The sequence below is a fragment of the Condylostylus longicornis genome, unplaced genomic scaffold, assembly GCF_029603195.1.
Source record: "Condylostylus longicornis isolate FDR11 unplaced genomic scaffold, ASM2960319v2 ptg000006l, whole genome shotgun sequence".
NCBI classification, from domain to species: domain Eukaryota; kingdom Metazoa; phylum Arthropoda; class Insecta; order Diptera; family Dolichopodidae; genus Condylostylus; species Condylostylus longicornis.
This window is the reverse complement of record NW_026577975.1, coordinates 5,913,403-5,926,064: the sequence shown is the minus strand read 5'-3', so window position 1 is coordinate 5,926,064 and position 12,662 is coordinate 5,913,403. Positions and strand designations below refer to the sequence as shown.

General features: G+C 22.4%; 1 protein-coding gene across 1 annotated transcript; it reads left to right on the top strand.

The window, feature by feature from the left end:
• The first annotated feature begins 2,745 nt into the window (after positions 1 to 2,745).
• Positions 2,746 to 7,040, top strand: LOC129617825 (MATH and LRR domain-containing protein PFE0570w). Its single transcript, XM_055532880.1, has 11 exons — positions 2,746 to 3,078; positions 3,137 to 3,191; positions 3,254 to 3,752; positions 3,817 to 3,966; positions 4,028 to 4,117; positions 4,171 to 4,260; positions 4,331 to 5,125; positions 5,208 to 5,327; positions 5,413 to 5,472; positions 5,534 to 5,631; positions 5,748 to 7,040. Exons 1-11 carry the CDS (start codon positions 2,962 to 2,964, stop codon positions 6,656 to 6,658), a joined length of 2,985 nt encoding a protein of 994 aa, XP_055388855.1. The 5' UTR covers positions 2,746 to 2,961; the 3' UTR covers positions 6,659 to 7,040.
• Positions 7,041 to 12,662: the final 5,622 nt, after the last annotated feature.

The following is a 12,662-nucleotide window of genomic DNA, read 5'->3' as shown; positions in this document are numbered from 1 at the left end:
AGTAATTTGTTCTGTGGCCCTTGATGCTTATTAGTTTTTCAATTTTCTATAGACTTAATAGATATTTCATGCTCTTCTATTTATTTCTTTAAACAGTTTTAGTGCAGAATTTCCTAAAAGAATATTAGCACATATATAGTCACAAACTCACTGCTTTATCGCATTTGAGTCGGACTCTAAATTTTGACATTCGGTTAATTTGTAGAATGAAGCAGTAAATCTAACTTTGATATAAAATTACATTGAGAAAAAATAACGAAAACTTTTATAACAATAACAAACGCTACCATTAAAAAAATTTATCCAAAATGGTGCCACAAGAATTTGTGCTCAAAACAAATCTACAAAACAACGCCACAAGCTTGCCAACTGTCTATACAGTCTAATAATCTATGACATGTGTCATTTTAAAATTTCAATTATTATGCTAAACTTAATAATGTTGTTGCCTGTGTTTAATGAGCTGCACACATCATATATAAAAGAAATATCAAAATAAAAGGGATTAGAAAACAAAAGAAAGGAAGTTAATTTTGAAATGGATCTAATACATATTTAAATATATATCAAATAAGGAAAACCATTTATTTTGATACAAAAAATCAAAATTAATAAAATGCCAATTACATGATCACCGTTAGGCTAACGAAATTACATATCGAAGATCCGAGTTCGTTTTTTGGTTTTGACGGTTCAAGGCCTTAGGATTCCTGTTACTCTTTACGATCAGTATATGCTCGAAAAAATTTCCGATTTGCAGAGCTCTTATATTACTCTGAAACTTATTAAATGGCAATTCTTTAATAAATGAAATCTTGCATCCGTCTTTTTATTTTATTTTTTTTTTTATAAGAGCAGTAAAAAGCAGTTTTATGAACGAAGAAAATTAATAATAAGCTAATTTATCAAGAATTAAAATTTAACTAATTTGATTTTTAGTTTTTGTCTCTTAAAGAGAGTTTTAGTAAAAAAACTAATTTTGAGACTACAATTTGCAGTTACACTTGGATTGCGTGCGATCCCATCTTATTCGTGTTTCCATACTAGTCCTGCAAGTTCTTCTTTTCTTGGTCACAACATCTTGTACCTTTTTCCTATGAACTAAAATTGTAGTTTTGTAGTTGAAAAACTTTTGTTTCTTTGAAGTGCAAAATTATTGGATCCGAAACAAAAAATCGCCAAACAAGTAACGCAGATGTCAATTTTGAACATAATACATTGATTCTTCGTGAAGGGAATTTTACGTATACATACGCCATCTAACATTTATATGCAAATATTAATGCTGTCTTATCCACCAATCATCCAACTTGAACGTAGTGCTGCCAAAATGGCCTGACCAAAATATGCTAAAATATTTCACTTTTTTGTGATTTATAAGATGAATTTGGGTTAACAACGGAACATCTGTACCGCGAAAGTGTGCCGCGGGTGTGTTGATACTAACACAATAGTGAAAATTAAATTAAATTATGGGTTATATAATAATTTTGTTTGTTAAGCTAAATGAAAACAAAATGGGCTATATAAACAATTTGTCATACCATATAACTTTCTAAGTGAAAAAACGATATAAAATTAAATACACATTATTAAATATATAGATATATATAAGCCAGTTAAATTTTTTTAAAAGCTTAAAACTATGAAATTTTTTAAAGATAAAATCATTATTTAAAAAAATTGCTTGTTCTTTCAAGAGTAGCAACTAAAATCCAAATGCTTATTTTTTAGTATCACAATTTTTGAAAAAGAAGTTTTTTTTTCCTCACTTCAAAAGTGAAACATTCCACTTTCACAGCGGAATGTTTTTGCCAAAAATAATATTTAATTTTTGGCAAAAATATTTCACTGTGGAATAAAATATTCTGCTTTGGCAACACTGCTTGAATGCAAAGATGCGCTTTAAAATTGGACAGTTTCAAGATTTTGTATAGTAAAAAAATAATAACGACCTAATCTGATATGTTTTGACAGGCTGCAGATTCAAGATTAGAAAATAAGACAAATTTGAAAAATTGCTTTAAAATTGCATCTTTATTCTGTACACCACCATTTAATTATATGCAAGCGTAAATTTTTTTGCAGATATCAAATTTTGAAGTGCATCTTCACATCCTGATTATGTTTGCAGCTTAAAAAAATTTCTAATAAATCCATACAGTTCTTTATTTCGGGCACGAACCATTTTAAACAAGTCTTTTTTCAATCTCAGGTTCGGATTGGGCAATTTGTGTGGTAGACGAATGAGAGTTAGCCATCTATCGGATATTTTCTTTGTGTAATTTAATTTTGATAATTTCTGTATGTTTAACATTTGTTCAATCTGTACTGAATCCAAATCAAATGTAATAAATTTGAGTTTGAATTCATTTCGTTTAAAAATAAAATAAAAAGTCAATTTTTAAAAACAAAATCTTAATATATCCAAAAGTTCAAACCTGATAACCCGAAGCTATAAAAACTACATACAAAAAGATATGAAAACATACACATGTATGTTGTATTATGACATACATCTTTATTTTTAAAGTTTTGAAAACATTTTCAAAAATCGAAGCCCTTCAATGCGCTGTATTGAATTGAACTTATTCTGCATTTTTGTTTAATCCGACTCTGTTTTTTTCTCAATTACAAGTTCATTTAATAAAGATTTCAATGTAAAGAGGCTGTCACTGGAATATATTGATATGAAACTTTATTTGACATTTAAAGTTGTGACGTTTTGTCTAATTGGGATATATTTGGTTAATTATTCTTCATTTTTTATTTAATTTTATTTTATATATATTTTTTGAAATTCTTTGGCATTCGTATAATGATCATGTATATGCATTTTGGACAATTAAGTTAAAAAAATATTTTTAAAAAGGACAAAAATAAAAGGAAAATTTTTGAAATGGTTTAAAAATTGTTTTATTTGGAGAACAATAGAAACCACTGACAAAAAAAAAAAATAAGATGGATGGTAGTTTACTGTGCCGTATTTGCATAGCTGCTGATACTGATGTCATCATGATTTCAATTTTCGGTGAAGATGGATTATATCAAAAAATCAAAAGTTTTGCCAGCGTTGAAGTGAGTAAAATATTTTCTTAGAATTATAAAATAAGTTTAATGCTTAAAAATTCCCCAGATTGAAGAGGGTGACAGTCTTCCGCAGCAAATATGTATGATGTGTGCAAGGAATGGTAAAAATATTATTTTAAAATTTAAAATATTTGATGTACATTAGCTAACACAAATTTTGTAGTATTAAACGCATGTTCGTTTAAAAGAAAGTGTGAAGAGTCTGATCGTATTTATCGTAACCAACTGTTGCATAAACCATCAGTTAAGCCAATTATTGACAGTTCGAGTAAAATATCGGAAGTTAAACAAACAAATAAAGAGGTCATTGATCTTGATGAATCTGACTCGGATGACGATGACGATGATGAGAATGATTCGGACGAGGATGATGATGATGATGAAGACGATGATGGAACAGACAGTCATGCTGCAGAAGTAAAATTTACTGATGAAATCGATAAAATTGACTTAAGCAACCCAAAATATTCTGAACAGAACGATGATGATCACATGGATATTCGGAATGAATGGAACTCGCAAAGCCAGAACACAACAGATGACGATCAGTTACCGTTAATACCAGAAATAGAATTGATAACTCCAAATGAAGAAGTTAAAGTTGCTGATAGTCATATTCAAGGATACCAATGCAGTATTTGTTTCCAGATTTTTAACATGAGGTAAAGTTATTCTAATATATATTTTGAATAAAAGTATATTTTTCTAAGATAAATGAAATTTCAGAGCAACACTCAATCATCACATTAAGACATTCCATCCAGAATCCAGTCCCAGTTTTGAATGTTTCAATTGTAGGAAACAATATTTGTCGAAGCGATTTCTGGAGAAACATATTCGCCGGGGACGCTGTGTTCGCAAAAGGAAAAACACAACGTATAACCTAAATATTTTATAAAAAAATCTTTTAAATAACACAAATAATCAAAAATTTCAGGCGGCCAATGCGTTGCTCTGGTTGTAATGTCATTTTTCCAACCGGCCATCATCTAGGATGGCACAAGCGTACGGGTTGTCCGTCTAAAATGTAAATAATTTACTTTTTTAGTTATATATTTTACAAAAAAAAAATTCTTTCAGGTCGCCGGAAGATCAAAAACGAATGAATGTTACGCATGTCAACAATTTAATGTATCGTGAGAACGTCCTTAAAAAGATGTATAACTTTAAGTAAGTTTTAAAATTTAATTTTTTATTTGCTAACAATACTCTAAGATTGTCTTTCCTTATAACCTTAAAGTAAATTTCGTAAACCAAAACAAAAAGGACGTAGTCGTATTAAATTAGATGCACTGACAATATCATATGCAAAGCAATTAATTGCCCAAGATGCTACAACAAGTAAAATGGCCCAAGAACTAAATATATCGCGAACTTTTGCATGGCGTCTTCGTAAAAGCTTAATTAGTGGGACAAATTTACATTCGCAAAATGGTAATATAAATCTTAATGATATTGAAAAGCAAACCGTCCCTGTTCCTTCTGATAATAAGCAAAATAATGATAATCAACTATCGCAACAACAACAACAACAAAAAATTGAGAACGATAGCTATCTTGAACGTATCGCAAACAATAATAGTCTGGAAATGACCATGATTACAAACTCGTCTTTACTATCAGCATCAACAAAAGAGTTGTTAAAAAATACACAATTAAGTGAAGAACAAATTCAAATGATTAAAGACAACAACTTCAGTATTCCGCAAAATAGCGAAATTAGATTCATTCCAATAATACCTAAATCACATGAACCCCAAAATATTCAAATCAAAAATAATAAAATTTCAAACAATATTGAAATGGACTCGCAACAAATGCAAACGCAAATGCCTAAAATAAGTGTTGTAAGTGAAAAAGTATTAAAAGGTCAAAACGATATCGACTCCCTCCAGAAGCGAATACAAAATGTAGCCTCTCAACAATTTGTTATGAAAGATGACGATCAAGATCTTGACGACAGCGATGATGATGACGATGATGATGACGATGACAGTGACGATGTTCAAATTGATGAAAACTATCATGGACCTCAGTAAGTATATGATACTATAACCTTATTATTGTTCATATAATAAAAAAATTATTTGTGTGATATGGATGCTATTCTATTGTAGGCCTGGTTGTAGTAACAATGTTGACAATGTGAATAAAATGTTGTTTAAAATGTTGGAGTCTAAAATGTTTGATCCAAAAATGTTGGATCCGAAAAATTTGAACAAGTTGTTGGCAAAAATGTAAATAAATTAATTTTTTTTTCTTTCACATGCATTTTTTTCGCTCTTTTAAAAATTTTTTATTAATCTTTGAATAACTTTTTAGGCCTGCTGCAGGAATAAACAATTTGGATAATGAAGATTCTCAAATGTTTGATCCAAAAATGTAATTATTCTATGATAAATTTGTTGGTAAAATTAATTAATATTTATAAAAAAAAATTTAGGGCACTTCAACAATCTCTACAACAATATTCAGGTGGACGGAATAGCAAAAAACCACGAAAGCAGAATGTATTCCTAGATGAAGATAAATACGAAAGAGGTTTTAACAATTTTGATTCATTATTTTTTGAGTTAATAACATTATAGTTTTTTATATGTTATTAACTGTATTATTAATTGATTCATTATATACAAAAGTTTTTCTTTGAATTACAGCTAAAATTTTAGTTGCAAATCATGCAACAACATTGGAAATAGCCCGTGCACTAGATGTATCACAAATGAGTGCATGGAAGTTAAGAGATTCTATATTGAAGGGTATACCGTTACAGTTTCGGAAATCTACATCAACACATATACCACAAATACTACAAGTGTCACAAGTTCAGCAACAATCACTGCAACAACAGAAACTTCAGCAACTTCAACAACAGCAATCGCAACAGCAAACGCAACCGCAGCAACAACAATTGCAACAACAGCAGCAAACACAACAACAAATACAACAACAACTGCAGCAACAACAACAGCAACCGCAACAACAAAAGACACAGCAACAACTACAACAATTGCCACAGCAAGAAGTTCAAATAAAAATAGAAGATTCCCAGCAAACACAACAAGTTCAACTTCAAGCTCAATCTAGTAACAATATAAGTAACATAATTCCATTAGCAACGATAACTACAACGCCTATTACAATAACACCGACAACCGTAACCACAACACCTGTAGCAACAACATTAACATCACCATCATCATCAACAGCATCATTAAATCTTTTACAAAATGGTATTAAATTAGGTGGCAGGGGTCGTGTTAAAGCTAGTGTTAAAATTGAACGTGATAAACAAATAACTGAAATAATATTAGATTTCTTACGTGTAGATCCTAGCATTCAATATTGGAAAATAACAGAAAAATTAGCAGAAAAAGGTTTTATAATATCAACATCATCAATATGTCAAAAATTGAAAGCACTTGGATTTCATCGAAGATCAAAAGGTACTACCACAAAACAAGAATCACCAGATAATAATCTTAATAAAACATCAAATACAAGTGATGACAATAGTGGCAGTGATTTATTTGGTGCACATTTTTTAGGTAGCACATTTTCGGATTGAAAAAAAAAAAATGAACAAAAAATTATAATATAAATTTCGAAAAAAAAAGGAAAAATAAAATTACATTTGAAAAGAAAAAAAAAAATTAAAAAAAATATTCAGAAATATTTTTAAGTATAAATCAAAATTTTTTTAAATTTTTTGTATCAGATTTTAGTTATATTTGTATTATTTTATTTGGTGGAAAGAAGTTTCGTAGAAAAAAAAAAACAAAAACTAAAAAAAAAAAAAATTGATAAACTCTATTATTATCAAAAATAATTTACATATTTTTTTTTATGTATCTTACTGTCCATTTTATTTTTTAATTTAGAATATTAAAATAAAAATAAAAAAAAAAATATAATTTAATAATTTAATTACGAAAAGAGATGCTTCTTATTTTCAGGTATTTATAGTTTTAGTTTTGTAATTTTATTCGTTTTTTCTAATAGAATTTAAAAAAAAGTAAAAACTTATTATTTTAAGTTAATTTTATACTTACTTTTTTTTTTTTTGCAATATATTTTAATAGTAATTTTAAAAGATTCCAAGATTTTAAGCTTTTGATATTTTTTATATGTGCATCTATCTATTTAAAGTTATATTTTTAGAAAATATTATATGATAATTATTGATAATTTTTTAAAATTAATTTAGTTTTTATAAATCAAATACATATGTGAAAGCAAAAAATTTATACAAAATTTATTAATTACAATAAAAGTTATTTTTCCATATTTTAAAATATAAGAAATAATTCAAAATAAAAAAAAAAAATATTAAAATTATTTGCAATTGCTCTAATAAAAGATTAGATTTTTTTGATAAATATTTTTAAAAATTATCTTTTAACTAAAATTTTGGAATTTTTTTTTATAGCTTTTTACATTTAGTCTAAGATCAAATTTTGTTTTTACTTTTAAAATACTAAAATGTAATATTTCAAAAAAAAAAAAAATTAAAAAAAAAAAACAAAATTTTTCGATGAGATAATATTATTATTATAAATTAAGTATTTTCATTTTAAATGACTAATGACTTCAAATTAAATTGAGAGATAGATAAACAAAAAAAAAAAAAAAGAAACATTCCTATTTTTTTTATTAAAAGCAAAAAAAAGAAAAAGCTAAATTAAAAATTTATTAATGTAAATTTGCAAAGTAGAAAATTAAATAATCATTAAATGTAGCTATTTTATATAACAAAATATGTAAAATTATTAATGCATTTTTGTAATAGTTACGATTACTACTTTATTATTTTTAATATTTATAATAGTAAATTTGTAAAAGAGCTCATATATTTTATACTTTCTTAAATTTTTAATATTCTTTTAGAATAATTATTTGAGATGATTTAAATATTATTTAAAAATTTTGTATTTTCCAGAACAAAATTAATTTTGAAAGTTAAAATTCTATAAAGAAATTTTCAATATTTTTGATTAATAAACAAATACCTTAATTGATAAGAGTCTAACAGAATTTAATATATTTAATTGTTAAATTCAATTAAAATTAAAAGTTTATGTTCAAAAACGTAAAAACTTAAATTTCATTATTAATTTTAAATTATACAATATCAATTTATTATTATTTAATTACAGTTTAATTAAAATTAAATTTATATCGAAAAAAAATATTATTCTATATCATATCTAAAATTTAAAACAAATATTTAATTTTTGATCTTTTATTATTACTAATGTTTGTTAAATTTCAAAAAATAATAGAACTAAAGATAGCTTAGTCTAATTATGGAAAAATTAAACTGATATTGGAATTGCTTTATTTGTACAAATAAAATACAAAATTATTGATATAATTTATTTCAAACTATATCGTGATATTTTAATTACTTTTATTTGAATATCAAAAATTAACAAAATATCATAAAGTTGATTTAAAAATTAAAATTATAAAATAACAAGTAATATTTATACTTTTTTTTTTTGGCCAGTTTTCAAATTGTTATAAAAAAATAGCTACATATATAAAATTTTAAAATAAAAATAATTCATTTTTAGTTTTAAATTTAACAAAAAAAGTAAAAAAAAAATCCAAAACATTCCTCAGTGTTTTTTAAGTATTTGTATTTTTTTATTTTATTTTATTTTTTCTTCTTTTTTTTTTATGAAAAAAGAATAAGCCGGTTGTAAGATTTAAACAAAAATATAATTAAAACATAAAAAAACTGCAATATATATATATATATATATATGTATATATACAATATGTTTTATAAATCATAGTGATTTAAGTGCTAAAAAATATAATCAATATATATATATATATATATTTTTTTATCAATGTTTTTCTCATTTTCTTTTTTAACAAATTGTTTTAAATTTTTAAAATTAGAATTTTAGAATTGTATTATGTATAGTTGTCATGAAATTATGATTTGACTTTAAATAGATAAGACAAAAACATAAAAAATTTAAAATAATAAGAAGTAAAAAAAAAATATATGAACAAAAATTTTCAGAAATATAAAAACTCTATACGGAATTTTATATGAAAATTAATAATAATATGCTCGCATAAAATATGTAAAATTAGTAAAATTTTCCTATTGTATCTTTGTTTTTTTTTTATGTGTTTATTAAATGGCCATTTATTAGTTATCAGCAATTAGTTATCTTATATATTAATTTAATACAATCTTTATTTAATTGCAAATTAATTCAATTATATAACGAGATTCTCTTAGTAAAGTATCACATGTGGTAATCAGAGTTTCTTCAAAGATATTGAGGTTTTCAGTAATAAAATTTAAATTTAAAAATCGATGTTATTCTAAAAAATTACAAAATTTTTTAGAAAAACATCAATTTACCAACAATATCATTGCCGTAAGTGATTATGTCTAAAGAGAATATGGGTGATAATTTCAATTAGATAAATTTTTTTTGTAGATTAAATGGTCATTTATTTTCTATTTTTTTTTTTTTTATTATATTCTTCTGTGATTAATTTTTTGTGTTATTTATATTTTCTTTGAGAAAACTTTAAGACGGTATTAAAATATATAATTTTCTTTTTAAATATTTTTGTTCGCCACAAGCTACCCTTTCTTTTATTTTTTATAATTTTATTTTTAGTAGGAATTGGATTTTATAATTATTTCATTGAAGAAAGTTAATTAATATTTTATTATCAAGACATGTTATTGTTAATAAAATTTTATATGATGTACAGAAAAAAATTAAAAAAAAAAAAAAAATTATTGAAATATTACAATTCAAAAGAATGATTTGTTTACATGTTATATAAATACATTAAAAAAATTATATATATATATATATATTTATATCAATATACAAACATAATGTAACAAACAATAATCCTACAGCAACGTTGAAAAAAATATAAACAAAATTTAATAAAAAATAATAATAATAATTAATTAATCATTAATGATTTAAATTTATATATTAATTGAATAAGAAATAAAAAAAAAAAAAGAAAATGCAAAAAAAAAAAATTAAATCAGTATTGTTGATCAATAAAAATTACAAAATTAAAAACAACATTTTACAAAATAATTATTAAAAAATATTCTAAGATTGAAAATTTTTTTTGTTGTTTTTCAGAAGTTTTACAAAATAAAGTTGTATTAAATTTTTTTCTTTTTTTTTTTTTTACATATATATATAAAACAATAATGATTTTTTTCTTAATGTAAACTATTTAGTAAATTAAAAAAAAAAAATTTTGTAAAAGATTTTTTGTCATTTAAAGTTATTATATATATATATATATATTTTTTTTAAAGACAAACAAAACAGAATTTTAGTTCCTGTTAAATATACACAATTTATTAAAACATGCATACCATACCATACCATAATAATATTAATGATAATAATTACAATTATAGTATTGCATATATAATATAATATTTTTAATTTAAAAATTGAAAAAATTTACAAAAAAAAAAAAAGAAAAAAAGAAAATTTTAGCATAAAATATAGCATAGATTTTTAGAACTATTTGGCAATATCAGAACAAAAAAAAAATTAAAACTAAATTAAATATAAATTTAAAAAAAAATAATAATGTAAATGTAAAAATCTATTTCCGAATCAGATTTTATTTATAAAAATTTTATTTAATTAAACAATAATTATTTAATTATTAATAAAAATTTAGTTAAATACAATAATAATTAAATAAAATTTATTTAAATACATATAAAAAAATTAAATATTTTCACAAAATATTTCTATTAAAATATTTTTATAATTTCTCCGTTTTTGTAATAAAATTTTTATAAATGCTCAATTTAAATACAGATTTTATTCAATTTAAGTTTCAATTTGAATAAGATCATAATTTCAATTTCTACATTTCAGACACTTAATGATTTAACAGACGCATCACTTGAAGTGATTCGTAACTCTTATTCAAAAATATAGAGAATTTAAGTAGAAAATTTTGAAATTGATTTTATTCAAAAAAAAATTAAAAAATTTTTAATAATATCTCATCACTTCATGTAATGATTTTTTAAAAAGATTGGTGATCATTAATTATTTTTAATGTTTATTTATAAATTTTATAATATTTGATCCAATTGAATTTTGAATTTTTCAATTTTAAATTCATAGTAACTATAACCAATAATATTTTTTAGATGAAAGAGTAGGAAAAAGTACTTAAATTAATTCCATAATTTTAATATATACTCTGTTTCAATGAAATAGTTACTTGAATTTTTGTGTATTTTTTTTTAGAATCCCTAAAAATAAATAATTGAATAAAACAAAATTAATTTTAAAACAAAGTAAATAAACTTGGCTTTTAATTCTTATACATTTTTCTATGTCATTTTTTTTTTATCTCAATTATTATTAGAATAAAGTATTTTGTGAAAGTTTAATTAGAATATTTTATTAAATTATATGAAAAAATTAAATAAAATTTATAATATATTGATTTATTGGGATTAATTTAAAAAAAAAACAAAAAAGTATTTTAAGTTTTTTCAAATTGTTTTTTTTTTTGATAAAATCGATAATATACTCGAAATGTAATAAAAATTTTTTTTTATTAAATTTCAATAAGTATCTATGTTTTTATTTTATGTTATTAAAAAAAAAAATTAAGAAATTAATGAAAAATAAAAAAACTCATAAAAACAGAAATCAACGAACGCAATTTTAAATAACTAAATAAATAACAAGAATTAATAATCTTGTATTTTTCATTAATTATTCAACATAAATTTTAATTTATTTCTTTTATTATTATTTTTTTTTAATTAATCAATTATTACTTAAGATGATTATTTAAGAAATTATTTCACATTAGTAGGAAAACATTCATAAATATTTTTTTTTTTTATTTATAATTAAAATTTGAAAAAAAAATTACAATATTTTTTATACATTTATTTAAAAACAAAAAAACACACTCAAAAGAAAAAAACACATTAATTTTTTTTTTGTTTATTTAAAATTCAATATTCTTATTTTATAAAATATATTTGATAAAATTTAATAAATAAAAGAGAAAACGTTTAAAACTTTTGATCATTAAATAATAAATTAATAAAATTGTATACACTAAATATAAAAAATTAAAATTATATAAATTAAAAATTGAAATAAAATAAGGAAGTTATTGTATCTATCCCCCACATTTTAGGCACATTCACACACAATAATTGACACACCATTATTGCAAATTTTTAAATAGTAGCTTTAGATTATTATTATTTTTTTTTTGTCTAAAATAAAAATTAAAAAATAAAAATAAGAAATAAGAGGATAAAACTGGAACAAATTAAAAATATTGTATTATTTTATAGATGTTAAATTGAGAATGAACAAAAAAAAAACTAAATATATAATAAGTATATACATAATATCTTTATTTATATATATACATATATATATATTATATACTTATATGGATATATGTAGTATAATAATAATATATCAAATAATAAAATTAGTTAAGTTTCCACAATTACTTTTTTTTTTTTTTTTAAATATTATTGAATTTAAGTTAATAAT